We start from the raw sequence: 22896 nt of genomic DNA, 5'->3' as shown, positions 1-22896 counted from the left end.
TTTCACGGTTTCCTGCTTTCTCCCCGACACTCAACAAGATTTCCAGACCAACATGTACCATAATGCACTGAGGCAGATGTGGCTCCATTGTTTTGAGCCGGGGGAGAGGGAGGGAGGCTTTCTGTAGCTTTCTGGATTTGAAAGCGTGCCGGGTTACAGCAGCACAGACGCCGTGGCGGAGCTCCAGAGGTAAATGGAAAACCACAGTCTCCGGTCCACACAAGTGCAGCATGAGTCACCGGAAGGAGCCGCGCACTTGCAGAACTCATTAAGGGAAATGCAAGGCATATGGATTTCCTATGTCAATAAAGAGTGCTTTGGCAGACCACGCAAACCCCCTGGTGAATCCTGGAGGACTAACACACAGAAAATGCCTAAACTTGCATCTGATTAGCATGATAGATCATGACTCGAATGAATAAATAAAGAGTCCAGTTTTCTATCAACAGATCATTAATAACAAAGACGGGGCATTTTATATTAAACCTCACGTTGTGCGTGAAATGGGACCGCCGTTGAGGGGAAAACATCTTGGCAGTGGAAGCTTTAGAAATGCCTGTCACTTTTAGTCAGTTTAAACTTGACATGTCCTTACTAGTAAGGAGGGGTTCCACATTACTGCACTGTATTTCCATGTCTCTGTTTAGTTTTCAGTGTCTAGCGGTAGGTTTTGTCCAGATCAAATTAATGCAGGGGATCAAATGTAACTGTGCAGAGCACGGACATGCATACCAAACTCAGGTCCAGGTTTCCATTATCAACTAATCTGTTTGCAACAGCGCCATCTGGTGGGCATGAGCTAGTAGGTTTCTGCAGGTTTTATGAATGTTATTTATATTCATTTAAATTTAAAGTCCCCATGAAATAAAAGTTGAAGTTTTTTGGCTTTTAATATGAACATGTTAGTCTTAATGTTATCTATGATATAGTGTGCTCCAAAACAATGACAAAATTCACATTTAGAAGATATAAGCATTTAAAACTTACAGTCTCTCACTTCCGCCAATATGGATCAATGATTTTGATGACATCACTCTGCACTTCAGCTTCTCATCAGATTTTCTGTCTAATCAAATGCTCTCTAGAATCTGAAGCTCCGCCCCTACTCTATAATACTCTGCAGCTAAAATCGGTCACTTGTTCACACATATACTATTTTCTATGTGGTGAATGGCTCATAGTGCACTATAGGGGATAGGGAACGATTCAGACAGTGTAAATTGGGGCAAATGAAGTCTGGTTTCAAGGTAGAGTCAAGCAAACCACCGCAGTGCACACACACCATCTGCTTCGGTCCAGAGACACGATACACAGAGCGGATCACATGCATGAATCGGCACGGACCACAAAATGAATCCGTTCATTTAAATTTAAAGTGATATGGAGGAGATTAAGAGGAGAAACGGTTAGAGATTAGGAGGAAACTGAAGCTTTACCGAGCTCAACGGCTCATTTCCACTGCACAAAATGTTTTTTATACTGGAAAAAGTTTCTTACGATTATAAAATGTTCTTCTATATGGGATTCTATGTTTTTAAGTCCCTTGCATTGTGAGAGTGGGATACATTATTCACATATTGTACATAGTTTATACATGGAATATTGCATAAATACTATTGCTATTCCTAGGCCTAGTTTCAAAGACATAGCTTAAGCCAGGAGTAGGCCTTAGTTAAATTAGGACAGCTTTTATCAACGTGCTTTAGAAAAAGAAAAGAAAACATTACTGGTGTGCATCTTGAGACAAAACAATGACACAGACTTATTGTAAGATATGCTGTATCAGTGCAAGTTGCTTTCAGTTAAAACAGCTCAAACGTGCATTTTAGTCTGGGACTAGGCTATTTTTTATTTTTATTTTAAATGACAGGCTTTAAATAACATCAGAGAATAATGTGTTTAAAACGTAGTGCGATGCAATTTTGTGTGATTCAATTCTGAGCTCATTCCTTTACTGGCAGAGGCTTACTGCCAGTAGCTCTGTAATAAAACCTAAAACGAAGCTTGTTAGGCTTCATCTATATTTTTATCTCTGCCCATCTGTGAACATGAGTCTTGACGCTGGTGTTTTGGATTGTATTTGAAGGCCACACAAATCCCTATAGACCTGCACTTGTACAGTCTGAGAAACAGAGAAAAAGAACGGCTGACTGGTCTTTATTTCCCCCCCAAAATGCATGTAGATTGCAAATTGCAGACCTTCTTGTATGCACTCACAGGCAAGAAGTAACAGGGTGGTCACAGTAGTTTACCCATGAACTCAGTTGCCCTTTAGTATTTTAAGAGCAATCTTGTTTTGCAAAGGTCAAGCCACAGGCACAGAGTGGGTGGGTGGTTGTGTTTACAGCATAAGCAATATTTTTCCACCCCTGACATGTCTTTAGAACTAAAAAAAACTGTAGTACAAATTATGTAGAAAAATACAATCTGAAAATGTAAAACATTATTGGAGGAGTTATTCTCCAATAATGCATAAAGCCTTTAAAAAGCTCTGCAGTAATAATAATAAAAAAATAAAAATCAGACAAAATCATCTATCATCTAATCATCTAAACGTAAGTTAATAAAAACTTTAAATTAAAAAACAAAAACCTTATGTATTTGCAGTTTTACATTATTATAATAATTTTACATTTTATTTGATTAAGTTTGTATTGTTCACTTAAATAAAGTGTTTTATTATTATTGTATGGAGGGTTTTTACAGACAGAATGTCATTTTAAAATACACCACACATCCTATAACGAATCAAGACAATCTCTAAAAGAAAAACTAAATTTCCCATGATGCCTTCTGCTCTAGTGTGCGCTGAGTGCGCGTTCTACCGGAAATGCTCTTGTTGTGCCTGTGGATTTGATTTGTACAGGGCTGCCGTTTTACTGGCCTTACGGTAAGAAATCTCCAGCCTGCGATGCAAACCCTCCTTTCACGGCATGTCACCGATGGACATTAAACATCTGATCTAATCACCTGTATTTCTCTCTTAAGTTTCATTAGCTCAGTTTCTAATACCTGAAGACAAAGCTAAGATGCTAACTGCTTTAGCGTCCCCTTTTATTTTCTCTTGACGGGTTTTGCTCCAAAGCAGATAAATGAACACGTATAAATAATGATGTGAATAAAATAAGTTTAAATGAGACAGAGAAATTGGTTTATATATTTTGGGCCGTTACCATGACCTACAAAGCTATAGTTTTAGCATGTACAACAATCGGCTTAACATGGCTAAAAAGGCTTTAGAACAGAAATACAAGGGTTATATTAATTTTATTAATAAATAAAAAAACTCAAAGTGATTTATAAGGTGTTTAATAGTCTGTGTTTGTAAAAATGTATCACAGTAAATGCATATATATATATATATATATATATTATATATTTATATATATATATACACACACATGTATGTATGTACGATATGTGTCTGTTAATGACTTACCTTATTTATGTTGTGGCAGCTGCAGAAACCAGAGAAGATGAGTGATGGATTTGTTCAACTGCAATCCAGCTGTCACCATAAAAATCTGCTCAATGCCATGTGGAAGCTGAGGACCATGGGAAACCTGTGTGACATCACAGTGCAGGTGGATTTTCAAGGAGAGCTGGAGGAGTTTGAGGCCCATCAGGTGGTCCTCGCCGCATCCAGTGGTTACTTCAAATCCCATCTCTTATCGAATGACCAAGTGAAAAAGATTTTTCTGTGTGACATTTCACCAAATGTGTTTGCAAAATTCTTGGAGTATGTGTATTCTGGGAAAATGGAGGTGAAAAAAAGTTACATCAGTACCGTATTAGAAATGGCTAATCTCTTGAAGTGCCCAGACTTAGTGGATGCTTGTGAGGCCAAAATTCCCAGCACCGTTTCAGCTGAATCTCTGCAGAAAGATGACGTGGATTCAAATACTACTAAAGTCAAGACAAAACAAGAATGTGTGAAAAGAGCAATAAAGAGAAAAAAGACAGTAAAAGTGTCTGAAAATGTGAAGGAGACGGAACCGGACGTGCACGGCAGGAGAAGCAGAAGGTTAGCAGGTCGCAGAGTCTCTGTGGACTTCCCTCTGAAAAAGTCAAAGATACAAACGGAAACATTTGATGATTCTGACACGGCAGCAGAAGAAGAACAGACGTCACATGACCCAGGGGCAGAACCATCTCAGGACGCTTTGGGTAAAAAAGACGCTTGCGATGACAGTGGGTCCGAGTTACCTCACGGTGTGCCTGAGGAAGACCCGCAAGAATCAGACTACATGCCCATTGAGGAAATGGACGAGGCCGACGAAGCCGAGAAGGAGATCAAGAAAGGAGCAGCGAAATACAGGTGTGAAAAATGCAGCCGCTCCTTCTACTACGAGAAGAGCTTCCTGAAACACATGAAGGTCAGCCACGGGGTTCAGATGGACACCACGTTCCGCTGTGACATCTGCGAGCAGACGTTCGCCAACCGCTGCAACCTGAAAATCCACCAGCGGCACGTGCACAACGACGAGAGGCTCTTCCCCTGCGACATCTGCAACAAAACCTTCAAGCGCAAGAAGGACGTGACCCGCCACAGGCGGCAGGTGCACGAGGGCGGCACGGACAGGCACTACTGCCACATCTGCGGCAAATCTCTGAGCTCCAAAACAGCCCTGACTCTGCATGAGAGGACACACTCGGGGGACAAACCCTTCAAGTGCGACGAGTGTGGATCCAGATTCTCCCAGAGCTCAGCCCTCAAGACACATCAAAGGTAGTGGGCAACATATGGGATGATGCATTGTCATTGACATTGTCATTCTGGAATATGGCCATGATGTGTCTTCTTACATAGTTGTTTAAGAAATGAAAAGCTACACACTCCATAGATTACGGTTAGAAGAACTGTTGCCAAACACATAACATGCTACAAACATAATAATCATTCACTGCAATAATGATCCAGTCATAGGCTCTCAAGTATTTGCGTATTTAAATCCAAACGCAACTTTTTTGGGGGGCCGGGCAGTGTATAATTGAATATAATTAATATAATATATAATTTAATCAAATGTAGCATATAATATTTAATATGATGGCCAATATTTGGACAAAAAATACAGTTCATACCTGGTGAAAAAAAACAATCAAAATACATTTTAGAATACTAGTGCAGAAAAAGAAAATTGGAGCATAATTGTTTAAAAACGTACTAAATATTACAAATACTGAATGTGTCACAGATTTGTAATGCATCCCTAATGAACTTCTTGGGTTGCGCATTTACTATTTACGCATTTTTCCAGGATCCACACCGGAGAGAAACCTTTCGCCTGTGACCTCTGTGATGCCAGATTTACCCAGAACCACATGCTGTCTTACCACAGAAGATGCCACACAGGTGAGCCAACTGGTTCTTGTTACTGAAAGAGAAATAATATGACGGCAAAAGATAACGACTCCCTCTTCTCTAGGGGAAAAGCCGTTCATGTGTGAGAACTGTGGGAAGAGCTTTGCATCCAAAGAATACCTGAAACATCACAACAGAATCCATTCAGGATTCAGACCCTACAAATGTGAAACCTGCAAAAGAGCGTTTGCTCAGAGGAACTCCCTCCACCAGCATATGAAAATACACACAGGTACTCCTCACAAGGAATTTAATATTGCTGTGCATTTCACTCAAGTAGTGCTCTCTAATGTGACATATACTAAAGCATATTGATAATATAAAATAGTTGCAAAAGCAGTTTGATGAAAGACACCAATGTGCAGTAATATAATTCATTAGCATGTTCAAAGTATAGTATAGTTCAACAAGCAATGCACACTGATGTACAGTCAGAGGTTTGTGTATATTTTACAATAGGGTCGATGGTTAAAACCAGAACTACCTGTGTTGACTCTGCTTTCTCCACAGGTGAAAGGCCGTATCATTGTAAGGACTGTGATAAGCAGTTTACTCAACTCAACGCCCTGCAGAGACATCAGAGAATCCACACAGGAGAGAAGCCGTACATGTGCAGCATGTGTGGGAGAACGTTCACAGACAAATCCACCGTACGCCGACACACTATGGTAAAGAACCTGCCATTTTACACAGCACGGTTTTATAAGTGGGTTTATAGCGCCTATAAAAAAATATTCATGCCCATGGGCTTTTAGTTCATCGCATTACAACATTAAATCATGATGTATTTTACTATAAATGGTGGAAAAAGTGCGGAGAGGGCTGTAAGTGTTTTTATAGGTGCCAGTATGCCTACTAAACCTGTTACTGATGTTTCCTAACTTTTGAAAGAAATGACTTTTATTCAGCAAGAATGCATTAAGTTGATCAGATGTGACAGTAAATCCTTGTTACAAAAGATTTAAATAAATGTTGTTCTTTTGAACTTTACATTCATCAAAACATCCAGAAAAAATGTAGCAGTTTCCACAATAATATTTTCTTGAGCAACAAATCAGCATATTAGAATGATTTCTGAAGCATCATGTGACACTGAAGACTGGAGTAATGATGCTGAATAATTACATTTCGAAATGTATATAAAAATTGAAAACTTTTTTTAAAATTGTAATAATATTACTGTTTTTACAGCATTTTTTACAGCAAGTAAATGCAGCCTAAATACTTCTTTCAAAAATATTAAAGTTGGCATGAAATCAAAATTGACACTATTTACTTTGTTAGCGCACATTACTAGTCTCAATACTAGGTTAACAATTCATCTGTGCAAATTCATGCTTAAAAAATATTTAATCAAAATCTGAAAATATACTTTCCCTCTGGAATGGCCTTCCTTCTCTGATGATGTCAGTTTGGAAAAATTCCCGCCTTTTATTTTTCCCATTCGATATTCAGTATCATTCCGGAAATACGTCACAATGCTAAAGTAAATTTGGTCGTGAACTTCCAGATTTTTAAAAAATCTTACCGACTCCAAACTTTCAAACGCTAGTGTAATTCATGCCTAAATGTGTCCATGAACACATTAGAACTTTTATTCCACTCTAGAACATCTGTTAGCAGTTACAGTTACTCAGAACACACACCAATTACACTTTTTTTTGGCTATTTATAATCATCAAACTCTCATCACATTAATTAGATTCCAATAATGCTGGTTAAGTTATATGCATATGCAAGTTAAGTTAGTAGGGATTTAGTGCATAGTGCATTGAATTTGGACATAATATTATCAAACTTTTTCCATATGCAGACTCATGACAAACAAACTCCATGGAAGAACTTCCTGGTTGTTTTGGAGGGAAATGTTGAAGACAGAGCCAAGAAACCCAAGGGCTCTTCTCAGAAAAAGGACAAGGCAGCGGGTTCTGTTCCTGAAGCACAGGGTCATCAGAGCGACACAGGGAAGCCCCAAGAAGTGTTGACTGTGTCCGGAGAACCCGTGACCATTTCTGGAGACTGGGCCGGACCTGGAACCATCGCGCTGGTCAGCCACAACGCCCTGGGCGGCCTCACAGTCATCCAGACCGAAGTGCCCGCAGGAACACAACTGCAGCCATTGGTCACCACAGACGGCACCAGCCTGATCTCTCTGGGTGCTTCTGCGGTCGGGATGCCCGTGACCGTTCCCTTTTCCATCGCACATTCCATCAGCGTCTCGCCGTCGATATCCGGTTCTGTGCCCATCACAGTCACCGGTCACGTTTCAGACGCCATATTGGCTCCAGCAACGGCAGCTGCAGCATCAGGAGCCGATGAAACCGAGAACGTTCTGGCTTCGGCTGCGGTTGAAGAGTGTGTTGCGGTCCAGTCTGTTGTGCTTGAGGAGACGGACTGTGCAGACATCCAACAGGAAGTCAGCGAAAGCATACACACTGCAGTTGCTTCAAACACCATAGAAGTCTCAGTAGAAGAGGGTGCCGAGTAGATTATATCAACTTTAGTTGCAAAAACTCAAAAAAAAAAAAAAAATCGAATCAAACATTGCTTCAAATTATCAATGTAAATACTTTTTTTGTGTTATGATTGGAGAAATTATCTATAAATGTAACTAGTACAGTACTTTAATCACAATGTTAAGTTCTTCTCTAGTTTGTTTCTGACAACATCATATACAATTTCCCCTTCCATATCTTGTCATTCAACTGTTTTTTTTAAGTGTTTCCTGTAAAACCAAATATTAGCTTTTTTTTCCTCAGTAATTATTTTCACTGATATTTATTATGCTCAACACTACAAATACACATTTCAAATGACGCAAATGCTTTTTATTTAGTATCCTATTATGTGTATAATGATTTGCAACCATGATAACACTCCCTAAAATCAATCAATAAAGTGTCCATTGAATTCAGCTTCCTTTTTGTCTTTTAGAGCAGAGATGCTCAAACCAGGCTAAAGTTGGCCCATGATGACCTTAAAAAAAACATGCCATTGAAACATATAATTATTAAGGTTTAAAAAGTTTTTTGTTTTCATTTTGGATTGATGTGTTGAAATAAGTGAATCATTTACAAGTGAATATAAGTAAAAATGTACATTTTAATATATTAGTTTGATATGTCCTTTCTAGGAAAAATCTGGGCACCAGTTTTAGACTGAAAATATATGTATAATATAAATACACACACACTTATATACACTACCGTTCAAAAGTTTGGGGTCAGTAAAATTTTTTTTTTTTAAAAGAAATTAATACTTACTTCAGCATGGAAGCATTACATTGACATTTATAATGTTTTAAAATATTTGTATTTCAATTAAATTAATAATAATAAGAAGAAATGTTTCTTGAACAGTAAATCAGTGTATTAAAATAATTCCTGAAGGATCATGTGACACTGAATCATGTAATGATGCTGGAAATTCAGCTTTGATCAGAGGAATAAATTACATTTTAAAATAGATTCACATAGAAAAAAATTCTTTGAAATTGTAATATTTTTGTTTTTATTGTATTTTTAATCGAATAAATGCAGCCTTGGTGAGCAGAAGAAACTTCTTTCAAAAACATTAATAAACCTTATCGACCCCAAACTAAACTTATATATATATATATATATATATATATACCGCATATGGGCCTATATAAAAAAATATTTATATTTACTTTCCTTAACTAGCCATGTGATTTGATCATGTACAAAGCACAAGCAGCGCAGGAGTTACTCGTCAAACACTGAGAATACGTAATAATGATGCTAGGCTTGGCGAACACCACTATTTAGGCAGAAACCGATAGAACTGAATCATGTACCCATTTCAATATTGGTTTTTATTTCTGTACATTCTCACAGACATTCAGTAAAGACATCAGTTGCTCTGTGGGAAAGTACATTGTTTGGTACGTCTTCATGGCTTCTTAAAAACTCTAGAATATGGTAAAATACAGACGTCACGACACGTGAAACACAGAATGACATGCGCTGCTAAAGACCACAGGAGTGGAGAGTGTACATGAGCTTTGTATTCACAACACGACACACACACACACACACACATAGAGCATGTTAATAAAGGTTATACAAGGATTTTACAAACGCATCAATTGCTTTGCTGATGGAGATGCTGATTTAACTTAGACAGTGTAAAAATAGATAGTTAAATGGATTTTTTTTAAACTAATATTATTAGAATAATGTTTATAATATTTCTGAACTAATTATAATAGTAATAATACTCTGACTAATAATAATAATATTTCAGATAATAATTAAATTAAATAAATATATATTTAAGTACAGAGTCGATAAAAAAAATAAAAAAATTCCATCAGGTATGACATGATTAAGACATTTTTGTAAGAATTTAAATTCCAATTCAAAATGGTGGATTATGGGAAAATGAAATTCTCAGTGCTGCATGAATGTCTGATTAAAATGAAACATGGACGACAGCTGCATTGAGGCCTGCATGCCAACTAGTGTGAGCAGACTACAAAAACTGCACAAATAAAAACAACATAAAGGTCAATGTCTAAATAACATTAATCAAAATACACAATCCTGCAGCACCGACTCAATAATTATATCTGTACAATTCATGCAGCTCTAGCACGTTACAATTCAGTGACTGTTGCGAAATAACCAGAGGAGTATCTCAAATTCCCATTATATACTATCCTCAAATCTCATGAACCGGTTCGCTCCGTGTGTCCAGAAATACCCTCGTAACGCAACAGGGAAACCAGAGCACATCTTTCAACTGCTGTGCTAAGTTTTGATATGTGCTATATTATATAACTGGATATCAATGTTAACAGTACAGGCTTATAAGTATATTCTCTAGAAATGTTGTAGCAATACATTTTGACATACTGTTTTGGGAAACCTGGACTTGGCCATTGCACAAAACTGATGTGAAATGGAAGTGGGGAAAGAGTGTGCCATGCAGTGGGTGGTCCAGATCATTTTAGGTCCCCCTCCTCGTCGCCCTGAATGGTCTTCTTGATCCGCAGAAGCATGGTGGTGTGCCACTGGTCCAGGCGTGAGATGGAGTCAAACTCCTTCACCTAAGAGATGGAGAGAAAAACTCTTATCATCATATAGAGGAACTGTGGAAGAATGAACACTACTCTATTATCAATAACTAAAACGATTCTGAAATAAAATGTAAATATTAGTTGAAAAACATAAACTAAAGTAAAATGTGAAACGCAATAAACTGAAATATAAGTTTAGGTTGAAGCCCTAAAATTATTAACTAGAACAATAAATTAAACCTAAATAGCAATATTTAGATAAACTAAGAATATAAAAATAAATGCTAATTCAAAATATTAATAAAACTAAAATGAGATTTCTGTGCCATTAGCGTCGTCAAAATGAATTGCAAAAATGACAACCTAGTAGACAGTCCTGTCCCAGACTTGTCATTGGTTAAAATATTAAGTATTTTAACATAGCAAAAAAATCAATAAAATTTATTTTTTACGAATAAAATGGAAAGATGTTTAAGTGGACTCTTACCGCTTCTGTGAAAGCCTCTGCGTTTTGCTCCTCATGGGCCTCTAGAAGTTTCTGTAAGGACAAAAACTCTTATCATTATTCATTATTGAAAGTGGTGCAAAACTTGATGTTTGATTGATGGGGAACGTTCTTTTCTCGCTTTCTTTATATAATTTATTCCCAATTTGAATAACCGTTTCCGTATGTTAGTAAGATAACCAATGTGAACTCTTTATTTTCTAATACGTAAAAAAAAAGGGCGATAGTCGACAATAATAATAGTGCAAGCCTTAACCTGTAATGAGTTCCTGTTTTTTTTATTTTACAATTAGAGGTCAAAAGTGATATCTGGAGGGGATATTTGTTTTTAATGACCCTACAAGTTTTATTAAACCATCAAAATATGAGGGAAATATATATTTTTTTGTTCATATTTTAAATATGAGGAAAGACACAACACTAAACCTGGTCATGGTTGGTGCATGTTGCGTTCCCAAATGCAGATTATAATCGACTCAAACACACAGCACTTGCAGTAGCATTTACTGTGATTCGAAACTGAAATTGAACACAGTGCTGTGCTCTGAAACATGCAGCATGTCAGACTATATATTTATATCACAACCGTTGATTTGATGATCGCACTAAGCCATATCACATTCTCACAGCCATGCTTTGTGTTAATTCATAAAGAAATTACCAGGCAACTGTCAAGTAACACCATTCCAACTGCGATTCTTACTCACATTTGGCACTTTGAACACTGGCTAACATGCTAATAGTGTCCCGCAGTTAGCGGTGCGATGATGGTGCATGAAATAAATGTATTAGAAAACGCAACATTTTGCAAGTTATTTAGTAAATAATCACACCAACCCCAACCATTTGTTTCTCTGATTTACGCAATTCACATGGCTCATACTTTTCAGGTCGGAAAATATGGAAATCCGTACATAAAAAAAAAAAAAAATCACATCTGTGAAATATTGCTCTTTAATGGAAAACTTAATTGAAAGAGTCCTTCAATGCAAGCAGACTTGATTTTTTTCTGCTTTACCCACTAGTCTAATCCACCCTGATTAAAAATGATAAATCACAAACCTTTAGAAGTTTGCATTCTCTTGAATCTGAGAAGGCTGGAAACATCTCTTCATACTTTCCAATAGCGAGCTACAACAGAAAAGAAATCCTACATATCATCTAGGGGTGGAACGGTACACAGAAGTCACGGTTCGGTTCATACCTCGGTTCAGACATCACGGTTCGGTACGATTTCGGTACAATGGAGGGAAAAGCAAAACAAAAATGCAGAAAGCATTGTATTTTTTAAATAAGTTTTATTAATAAAGGCATAGAACCAGTTTATTTGTAGTGCACTGACAATAGTTTTATATAATTAGTTTATTAATTAAATTAATAAAAAGACAAAAAGACCTTGCGATATGTTTGGTAATTGTACCTGAATTAATTTAAAATTAATTTGCTATATTTCAGATAAATATATTTGTTTTCCTTAATTTTAATTAACATTATTAATTAACAATGTAACATTATTCTCATCTGAATTATAAATAATTGATTTCAGTATAAAATAATACTACCATTAAAAACACATTCGATTTTCTTTTTTAATCAATGTAGAATGTGTACGATTAGTGCTCCGAGGACGAGAAATGAAAACCAATGCAATATGATGAATGTCCAAAAGATGGACCCACAGACTGTTTTGAAATGGAGTCGGATAAATATGTTTTGCTTTTAAAGGCACACTGTGGAACTTTTCAACCTTTATAATATATTACCAAAACCCATTGAGATGGTACATCGACTTACAATAGGTTGAATGACACGTCTGCCGAAGCCTGAAGGTGTCTGTATCGCTTTTACTAGCACTATGTAACTTCGGGTTTCGGGTAGGAACCCGAGCACAAAAAGAACTACAAAATTCGACCGCTTTACGGCATACGTCACTTCCCCCACCACCCCAACTTCCTCAAATTCTAACGTGAGAGCTCAACTCGCGTTTGATTGCCGGCGTCTGTATGTTGTCGTCATGGCTGAATCAACAGCTACTCGGAAGAAAGCGAAGAAAGCAAAGATTTTGTCAGAGGAGACCAAAAAAAGAAAAAGGGAGAGTTTAAAATAAACATCGGCATAAAAGTGTATATATAATGTAATATTTACTGCGAATTCGTGTAACAAAACTGATATAAGTCACAACATACTGCCGTATACAAATGTAAATGTTTTTTTTTCCTTTCAGCTCATATATGTTTGTATTTGTGTAAAAGGAAAAACAAACTGAAGACTACAAATAACGGAAATATGTACTGAGTTATATGAGTTTTTTTACACGATTTCCCGACTACTCGATTTCATCTCCAACCCATTGCAAAGAGATCCTGAAGACGTTAATTGTTTGCTTCAGGTGTGTTTGATTAGGGTTGGAGATGAACTGTGCAGGACAGACGATCGGCAGGACCAGGATTGGGCAACCCTTGTCAATGCGACTTACCTGATCAGACATTGTTTTCTGCGTATGCTACTTTTATTCAATTTGTTTTCTTTATAGGATTTATATTATTAATCTTATATTTATATTATTATTTTGGTCAGTAGTGAATCGATTAACTTTCTCCAACATACAAATCAAATGCCGTCTGCACACACATAAAGACACGGGAGGTTGACCGGTTGACTGTTTGTTGACTTTTGCGACAATGCTGCGGCGCTTGTGGCCTCTAGGGGCACTAGACGTGAAAATTACAGGTCGAGCGCACCCTAGTGGCCAAAAATTCCACAGTGTGCCTTTAAAACAGTGTGTGTGTGATTTTGGTTGGGTGACAGTTGTAGGTTACAGTTTGACAAAAGCACAATGTTGTGTTTTATTGCGAGTGTACACAAATATAAGTAAACACTTTGCAGGTTTAATGATCTGTATGAACAAAATGACGGAGTATGTTTTTTTTATGTTTCCACTGTTCGATCGCGCCCGCCTCTCTCTCTCGCACGCACGCGCACACACACACACACACACACACTCCAGCATTGCAATCTTGACATCGCAGCCTGTTCATTATGCGGTCACACCAAACGCGAATAGAGCGTCAAATTCGCGTCTACTTCGATGCTAGTCCAAAGCGAATAGGATGCGCGTATAAAGCCAACGTTTGAAGTGAACGCGCGTTCAGAGCTAAGCCGATGGTACAGATTAGGTGTCCCTAAAGAACCCGCGTATCTAACAGTAGTTCCGCATTACATTAATTAATTTGCACGCGAGTTTTATTTATTTTTATACCATGTATTCTCCGTGTAAATTTGTGCACCGAACCGTGACGCCCGTACCGTTTCGGTTCAATACGAATACATGTACCGTTCCACCCCTAATATCATCTGTATCAGCTCTCCATATCAACCTGTGCTCCTCAACTGAGAACTGACCTTTGCGTTTAGCTCGTCCACGATGAAGTGACACAAAGCAGCTTTGAAGAAGTATTCTTTGGCACTGTATTTCAGAAGGGGATTGTCCATGGTGTTGGATCCAACCTGTTCACACACACACACACACACACACACACACTGATTTAGCAACTGCTGGTGAGTGACTAAGCAATGCTTGAGGAATCTGCAGGAGATGGACAGATGGCATACCTGCTCATAAATCTCTATTGCTTTGGGGTACTGTTCTAACTGAGCGCTGTATGAAGCCACCTTCAGCAGACACTTGTTTGCAGAGCTGTAAATTAAGCAAATGGACCATATCAAATCTTAAACTAATAATCAAAATGCCTTAATCATAAAACCTCTCTTTAGAAACAAATGGGGAAAACACGAGACCTTGGTTATTTGCAAGCTTACCTGTTTGATTCCTCTCCTTTGTAATAGTCAGCAGCTTGTTCATAATGTGCAATCGCCTTTGGACAACCAGAAACAGAATCATCTTAACCGGTGAAAGAATACTGTTCTGTTTAACATCAAGTGTTTATTTACATCCACAACAAATAACTAGAGCAGCGCACTATTAGAAAACAACTTTATTAAAGGTTATAAAATCTGTTTCAAGAGATTGCATGCTATTTTTAAACATTTATTATGTATTATTTATTAATAATACTTTATTAATAATAATAAATTATACATTACAATCATTTATAATCAGTCATTATTATTATTATTAATAATGATGGTTGGTTAATGATTTATTATTAAACGCTTTGTTTGCGTATTAAACGTTTGCGGTTTAAGATTGTGCATATAAATGTATTAATTTACACTTCAAAGCTTCACGGTGGCAAGAGATCGAACTGGCTAAAATGTAAGCTTCAATCAACATTCAAATGCAGCTCATGAATATCTGTTAAATTAAGAATGTGTTTTATACTAAATTTAGTTTGAAGAATTCAGTGTCCAACAGAATATAAAAAAACATTCTACATTCTCAGTATATGCTATATAAATAAGATACACCTTTAGGTTACGCTAAATGACATGTTTGTACCTTCTCAATGTCCACCAGCTCTGACTCGTACACCTCAGCGATTGTGATATGATGCTTGGCTGCGATGGTGAATCTTCCCTGAGGACAGAACAGAGACGACATTATAAAAAGAATATCCAATTGAATATTTAATTCAGTATCCATCAAGCTTTTCTATTTCTAATCTATATGCTTTGCAGATTATACATATGATAAGCCTCATCTAAGCCCCTTTCACACAGAGCGTTGATCCCAGAAAATTGCCATTGAATTGCTAGAGTGCCTTCTTTGAGTGTGAACGCTAACACGTCCCAGGATTGATACCGGGATCGATACCAGGATGGGGACCTTGTAACATTGCTGGGATCAGTCCCGGAACGTGCCCTGTGTGAACAAATGGCAGGACCAATGGCATAAGGGGTGTGTCGTAGTGATGACACTGAAGCTGAGATCGTTCGCCAGCTTAGTGGAAAGGTACGCGATGCGCTAGTTTACAATAATAGCCAACCGCAGAACCATTTTTTACCCCCAGCAGTCTGAGGACAACAGCGCCAGGCCAGCAGTCTCACACCATTGTTGTGGTGGAGCTTATAGCGTCATTAAAGGGTTAGTTCACCCAAAAATGAAAATCATGTCATTAATGACTCACCCTCATTTCGCTCCAAGCCCGTAAGACCTCCGTTCATCTCCGGAACACAGTTTAAGATATTTAAGATATTAAGATATTAAGATATTTTAGATTTAGTCTAAGACCTTTCTGTCCCCCCATTGAAAATGTATGTACGGTATACTGTCCTTGTCCAGAAAGGAAATAAAGACACCATCAAAGTAGTCCATGTGACATCAGTGGGTTAGCTAGAATGTTTTGAAGCATCGAAAATAAATTTTGTTCCAAAAATAACAAAAAATACGACTTTATTCTGCATTGTATTGTCTTCCGGTTCTGTTGTGGATCCGCGTTCACGAGTCCGCAGTGACGCTGATGACGTAAGACGCCGCTGACGTGTATCTGGTGCGTCCGTGTATTCGGGTTCAAATAAATACGGCTGGGCAAAAAAATGCAAGTCTTCCTCTGTGTGGAAATCCTTAGACATGTTTGCGAAGATTGTTTTGTTTACAGCGTGCGTCTCCCTCAGACTGTAAACGAAGCTCGGGCGCACCAGATATTTTCGATGCTTCAAAACATTCTAGCTAACCCACTGATGTCACATGGACTACTTTGATGATGTCTTTATTTCCTTTCTGGAAAAGGACAGTATACCGTACATACATTTTCAATGGAGGGACAGAAAACTCTCGGACTAAATCTAAAATATCTTAAACTGTGTTCCGAAGATGAACGGAGGTCTTACGGGCTTGGAACGACATGAGGGTGAGTCATTAATGACATAATTTTCATTTTTGAGTGAACTAACCCTTTAAAGGTAGGTTTAGTGGTTGGGCGGGCTTCGCATTCGTTAAGGTTGAGTTTATAGTTAAAGTGAAGGATAGGGTTAGTTAGTGGTTGGGGTGGGTTACACGATCGTCAGCACCACTAACTTCAGGTCTGAAGCCGCCTTTCCACTGCACACGACAAACGACAGCCGTTGGACCGGAAGTCATTCATTTCCAATGGAGAGTCGTACGGGAGCTGCGGGGAGTTCCGATCATATGCGTATGCGGAAAATTCGTATCCGATTTGAGCTTTGGATCCGTTGAAATATCTGAACTTCTGCGGCTAGACCGTATGCGACTGGCCGACCGGATGTGATGTATTCTAATCAAAACTATGAGCGTGAGGCTAGAATTACCAATATTTCAACTCTTTAATGTTATTCTGTAAATTCTATTTCTGTAAAAGTCGGTTATTAATAATTATGGCAGAAAAAAATATTTTATAATTATTAAATCAATATTTATTTTGATTAGCTCTGTAAAATCTATTGTTTTTATTTTAGATGTATTGGGGGTCATTTGTTTTGTGTGGATATATTCATGCATGAATTACATTCATCATTCATTTTACCATTGTGAATAGCCGAGGGTAACGGTTGCTTCACGACCAATTTCAAAGTTCCGTGCGACTGACACTAGGGGGCGAAATGCCACAATCGTATGCGAATGTCGTGTGCAGTGGAAAGGCGGCTTGACGCTGTTGTCCTCAGAGTGTGGTTCTGCAGATAGATATATCATTTAGAAAAAAAAATGCATGAACATCGTTTCTTGAGAGAGAAATCGCAGATAATAAGCAAACTTTAGACGCTGCGGAGATATTACACATCACATCCTGATGTCACGTCACGTGTCTTTACGGGATGTGTGTGAATGCATGCATAGATTCCAGGAAATCACTGGCAGTGTGAATGAACTGAAATCAAATGATCCCGGGACACATTATCAGGGTTGTTTTCTGGAATCTCTGTGTGAAAGGGGCTCTAGTGACTTTGTTAATTTCTCCTAGATTTTGGAAGGAAGAGGAATGCTTTACGGTCTCATTATTCTGTTCAAATGTTCTGTGGGAGTTTCTCCTGTAACAGTTGGTGGATTGCTGGACAGCTAAAAGGTGAATTGCAGTTTAAAATGCCCCCAGATGAAAACAGAACACAACCTGACTGAACATTATATGAAACTATGATTTTTGACTGCTATAAAAACATCTTACCATGTCTGTGTAAATATCAATGGATGCGTTTAAGCACTTGATAGCCTCTAATTGCAAGCATTAAAGAGAAGGAGGAGGAAGAGTTAGACAGTCAGACTTATGATCAATGATATGGAAATAAAACAAAATGTATTGAATTCTAAGGGCACTTTTTGTCTACTTGGTGATAATTAATGTAATGTAATTAATTTGATTAACATCTTTATCAAATGACAGCCCATATTAACATAAACATTCTCTATTACATACATGGCTACACTGTCTTACATTTTCATAAACTGTATTCAAATGCAAATTTTCTCTGATTTGTTCGTGGTCAGTGGCATTGTTTCTACCTGCAAAGCCCACTAATATTACAGGGATCATTCACCTAAAAATGAAAGTTTACTCATCCTTAGGTTGTTCCCAACCTGTATTCATTTTCTTTCTTGTGCTGAACACAAATGAAGTTATTTTGAAGAATATAAGTAACCAAACAGTTACTGTTCCCCATTGACTTCCATAGTAAATATTTTTTCTATATACTATGGAAGTCATACTACTATACTATGAAGTATGGACCAGCAACGGTTTGGTTACTAACATTTTTCAAAATATCATCCTTTATGTTGAACAGAAGATAGACCTTCATGCAGGTTTAGAACAGCTTGAGGGCAAGTAAATGATGACAGACTTCTTATTTTTGGGTGAACTATCCCTTTAAGTGCAATGCGACATTCATTCTTATGCCATATACAGGTCCTTCTCAAAAAATAAGCATATTGTAATAAAGTTAATTATTTTCCATAATGTAATGATAAAAATTAAACTTTCATATATTTTAGATTCATTGCACACCAACTGAAATATTTCAGGTCTTTTATTGTTTTAATACTGATGATTTTGGCATCCAGCTCATGAAAACCCAAAATTCCTATCTCAAAAAATTAGCATATCATGAAAAGGGTCTCTAAACGAGCTATTAACCTAATCATCTGAATCAACTAATTAACTCTAAACACCTGCAAAAGATTCCTGAGGCTTTTAAAAACTCCCAGCCTGTTTCATTACTCAAAACCGCAATCATGGGTAAGACTGCCGACCTGACTGCTGTCCAGAAGGCCATCATTGACACCCTCAAGCAAGAGGGTAAGACACAGAAAGAAATTTCTGAACAAATAGGCTGTTCCCAGAGTGCTGTATCAAGGCACCTCAGTGGGAAGTCTGTGGGAAGGAAAAAGTGTGGCAAAAAACGCTGCACAACTAGAAGAGGTGACCGGACCCTGAGGAAGATTGTGGAGAAGGACCGATTCCAGACCTTGGAGGACCTGCGGAAGCAGTGGACTGAGTCTGGAGTAGAAACATCCAGAGCCACCGTGCACAGGCGTGTGCAGGAAATGGGCTACAGGTGCCGAATTCCCCAGGTCAAGCCACTTTTGAACCAGAAACAGCGGCAGACGTGCCTGACCTGGGCTACAGAGAAGTTTTGCATGTCATTCGGAAATCAAGGTGCCAGAGTCTGGAGGAAGACTGGGGAGAAGGAAATGCCAAAATGCCTGAAGTCCAGTGTCAAGTACCCACAGTCAGTGATGGTCTGGGGTGCCATGTCAGCTGCTGGTGTTGGTGCACTGTGTTTTATCAAGGGCAGGGTCAATGCAGCTAGCTATCAGGAGATTTTGGAGCACTTCATGCATCCATCTGCTGAAAAGCTTTATGGAGATGATTTCATTTTTCAGCACGACCTGGCACCTGCTCACAGTGCCAAAACCACTGGAAAATGGTTTACTGACCATGGTATTACTGTGCTCAATTGGCCTGCCAACTCTCCTGACCTGAACCCCATAGAGAATCTGTGGGATATTGTGAAGAGAAAGTTGAGAGACGCAAGACCCAACACTCTGGATGAGCTTAAGGCCGCTATCGAAGCATCCTGGGCCTCCATAACACCTCAGCAGTGCCACAGGCTGATGGCCTCCATGCCACGCTCCATTAAAGCAGTCATTTCTGCAAAAGGATTCCCGACCAAGTATTGACTATTGAGTGCATAACTGAACATAATTATTTGAAGGTTGACTTTTTTTTTTGTATTAAAAACACTTCTTTTATTGGTCGGATGAAATATGCTAATTTTTTGAGACAGGAATTTTGGGTTTTCATGAGCTGTATTGCCAAAATCATCAGTATTAAAACAATAAAAGACCTGAAATATTTCAGTTGGTGTGCAATGAATCTAAAATATATGAAAGTTTAATTTTTATCATTACATTATGGAAAATAATGAACTTTATCACAAGCATGCTAATTTTTTGAGAAGGACCTGTACTACAACCGTATATAATATTAAAACAAACAACACTATTCAGTTCACACAGAAACAATTGTTTTATAAAATCAGAATAATTTAGTTAAAAGGTACACTATGTATCTCTAGCGTTTAAAAACTAAACTGCATGGCGCATGCATTTTGCGGAAGAACATTGTTTTGGTTGTGCTTCGGCTCTGTGTGACTGTGTGGATCAATATAGTTATCCTGCTGCTCATAAAACATTCACTACTAGGCTTAAGAGATATAACCAGTTTAGATAGAAAGGATGATGTATTGACTCATTATTTAAATCTTGTTCATTTTGAACAGAAAAACCATTACATAGTGTACCTTTAATGAATCCATTCAGCCAAAAAAATTATAGGAGGAAATGATTCTTGTTTGAGATTTGCTTTAAGAAGAAATTTAGGCTTGTTTGATGCATCTTAACAGTCAGGTCTCGTCCAGTATTTTCCTCTTGAGATGCATAAACAATCATTCAGAATAAATCAGCTCTGTGATTGTCATGAAACTGGGCGTTATCATGGGTGTCCTCACCATGTGGATCTGCCTTCTTGAAGGCATTTCCCGCATCGACGTAGCTGGTGGCCGAATCGTGCTTATTCTGAAGCTGCATGTGAAGTCTGGCTGCCTGACAGAAAGCATTGCCTGCAGCTGGGTACAAACACACAAACTTCATCAGCGCGATATGAATATATCATAAACATATAATACTTCCTGTAAATTACAAACAAAGCCGTTTCAATATTCAAGATTCCACTATAATAACTTGCATTGATGAGCTAATCATTCAGAAATATCAGTTGGTTAGTGACCATTCAAACTATTTGAATGTGCGTTACATAATGACCTTTTAAGCATTATAGAACACAATAATGATTGTTAAAGGTGAACGATGTAATTCCTGCACCAGTAAAAAGCACATACCACTCCAGTTTTTGGCCATTTTGAACATGTTGGCCGCTCTGGCGTACATCTCACAAGCCTCTTCCACTTTCTGATTTCCCCTGAAAGATGTGAGAAAATTCAGTTATGGCTTTTTGTCCATTTTAATAGCTTAATGCTTAATGCTATCTTAATGTCAGATAAATCTACAAGACAGAAGTTAAATGCTTTATAAATGTTGGTCAGGATTTACAAGTAAAATTTGGTTGTATATTGGATTAAGTCAGAAAAGTATAGCTGGTAATAAACAGAAAGGCCTAGATAACTTGTTGTGTCCTGGTGGGAATATTCAATTGGGTCGGTTTTTGAAATGCCTCATATAATATTAATCAAACCTATTTGAATTAAATCCATTTCACAGTAGTAGGTCAGAGCTTGTTTAAAATAAATAACACTGAATATGTGCTTATATGATCGGGATATCAATAAAACATCAGCTGTTCTTGAGAAATTTAAAACCATAGGTTATAAAAAAAATATTACAATAAAATTATAATACATTTTTACTTTTAAATTAAGATTTTAAACTAGATTTAATAAAATTTAAATATTGAATACATCTATTAAAATTTAATTAGCAAAACATATCTTGTATATTGACTGTAAGCCATAATTAAACTAAATATTGCATAATGTATCATTCATATATATATATATATATATATATATATATAATATAGGAACGTCATGCCACTTTTATTCTTTTTTTTTCATATACTGTATATATACTTTTATTCAATATATGTAAAGTGTCATGACGTTCCTACTCGAATGCATTAACTAATAATATGTTGGCCATTGTGGTCGTACCGTGATACTGTATTATTATAGTGAAATAAAAACCAGCAAATGTAAATACCGCAGCCACTGCGCCACTAATGCGCCAAACACAAAACACTTCACTTACTGGGACAGTCATGAACCCACACCAATTATTATTATTATTATTTGATTTATTATTAAGTCATTATGATCATTGCAAATAAATTCAGCTCTCCTTTATAATAAACAAGCCTTTTTTCTATCGATTGATGCGCAAAGCGGCCTGTAACAGCTAGGGTCCCTTTTACAATAAAATTCATGTATATTTTTAATTTGCATGACATAAACAGTCAGTGTTCACTGGTAAACCTAAAACCAAAGCTTGACAACATGATCATACTGACTATATGCTATTTTAACGGACTAGCAGACTGATCGGATAAATAGGGAATGAAGCATCTGTTTTAAGCTTACCCAAACATTCCTCCTAAAAAAGAGCCGGAAGACTTCACTTTCTTATCGGCGTCAGCCATAAGCTGAATTGCCTCCTTTTCTTTCCCGGAATTGTCCATTACTTCTGTGGTTAAATGAACAGATAAACGATAGAATATATTTTCGCTTATCTGCTAGCTTCTCTCGCGCTGTCACTAAAGCAGCGGGGGATTATACTGTCATAGCGTTTATTAAGCGTGGGCGTACGTACTCAATAGGGGCATTGTGGGATTTGGAGTTCTGCGACCGCACTGGAACGAACTTCCTGTAAAGAGAATCGAGTGCAAATAAACTACAACTCCCATACACACGCAGAAACAAGCGTTACGTAATATTGCAATTATCGTACCTTCGCTTTTATAATTTTAGGGTTATACTAACAATTTTAACTAAATATCTGAA

At 37.5% G+C, this 22896-nt stretch overlaps 2 protein-coding genes across 4 annotated transcripts; one reads left to right on the top strand and one right to left on the bottom strand.

The window, feature by feature from the left end:
* Positions 1-2812: 2812 nt before the first annotated feature.
* On the top strand, positions 2813-7878 carry gzf1 (GDNF-inducible zinc finger protein 1). Of its 2 annotated transcripts, none has more exons than XM_056269370.1 (6): positions 2813-2890; positions 3459-4729; positions 5262-5356; positions 5430-5597; positions 5876-6033; positions 7179-7878. In XM_056269370.1, exons 2-6 carry the CDS (start codon positions 3477-3479, stop codon positions 7851-7853), a joined length of 2349 nt encoding a protein of 782 aa, XP_056125345.1. In that variant the 5' UTR covers positions 2813-2890; positions 3459-3476; the 3' UTR covers positions 7854-7878. The 2 variants fall into 2 exon arrangements, with proteins under 2 accessions (XP_056125345.1, XP_056125346.1); XM_056269371.1 differs by having other exon boundaries at positions 2827-2890; positions 3465-4729.
* A 2207-nt stretch (positions 7879-10085) lies between these two features.
* On the bottom strand, positions 10086-22680 carry napbb (N-ethylmaleimide-sensitive factor attachment protein, beta b). Of its 2 annotated transcripts, XM_056269373.1 has the most exons (11): positions 22477-22680; positions 21223-21302; positions 20833-20949; positions 17991-18037; positions 15371-15448; positions 14731-14786; positions 14524-14608; positions 14314-14418; positions 11974-12042; positions 10894-10944; positions 10086-10436 (listed from the first exon to the last, which is right to left on the bottom strand). In XM_056269373.1, the coding sequence occupies exons 1-11, from the start codon at positions 22572-22574 to the stop codon at positions 10332-10334; spliced, it is 891 nt and encodes a 296-aa protein (XP_056125348.1). In that variant the 5' UTR covers positions 22575-22680; the 3' UTR covers positions 10086-10331. The 2 variants fall into 2 exon arrangements, with proteins under 2 accessions (XP_056125348.1, XP_056125349.1); XM_056269374.1 differs by lacking the exon at positions 17991-18037 and having other exon boundaries at positions 22477-22534.
* Positions 22681-22896: the final 216 nt, after the last annotated feature.

Source organism: Rhinichthys klamathensis, unplaced genomic scaffold (genome assembly GCF_029890125.1).
Source record: "Rhinichthys klamathensis goyatoka isolate OS25496 unplaced genomic scaffold, OSU_Roscu_1.1 h1tg000281l_1, whole genome shotgun sequence".
In the NCBI taxonomy this organism is placed as follows: Eukaryota; Metazoa; Chordata; class Actinopteri; order Cypriniformes; family Leuciscidae; genus Rhinichthys; species Rhinichthys klamathensis.
The sequence above is the reverse complement of the archived record's forward strand: the minus strand, read 5'-3'. Positions and strand labels throughout refer to the sequence as shown.

Excerpts from the sequence above, each read along its gene's own strand:
- gzf1 (XM_056269370.1), top strand. The coding sequence starts at position 3,477 with ATGAGTGATGGATTTGTTCAACTGCAATCCAGCTGTCACCATAAAAAT. Across the intron at positions 4,730-5,261 it reads GCCCTCAAGACACATCAAAG|GATCCACACCGGAGAGAAAC; the intron begins GTAGTGGGCAAC and ends GCATTTTTCCAG. Across the intron at positions 5,357-5,429 it reads CCACAGAAGATGCCACACAG|GGGAAAAGCCGTTCATGTGT; the intron begins GTGAGCCAACTG and ends CCTCTTCTCTAG.
- napbb (XM_056269373.1), bottom strand. The coding sequence starts at position 22,574 with ATGGACAATTCCGGGAAAGAAAAGGAGGCAATTCAGCTTATGGCTGAC. Across the intron at positions 21,303-22,476 it reads TTTTTAGGAGGAATGTTTGG|GGGAAATCAGAAAGTGGAAG; the intron begins GTAAGCTTAAAA and ends CACATCTTTCAG. Across the intron at positions 20,950-21,222 it reads AATGGCCAAAAACTGGAGTG|CTGCAGGCAATGCTTTCTGT; the intron begins GTATGTGCTTTT and ends GTTTGTACCCAG.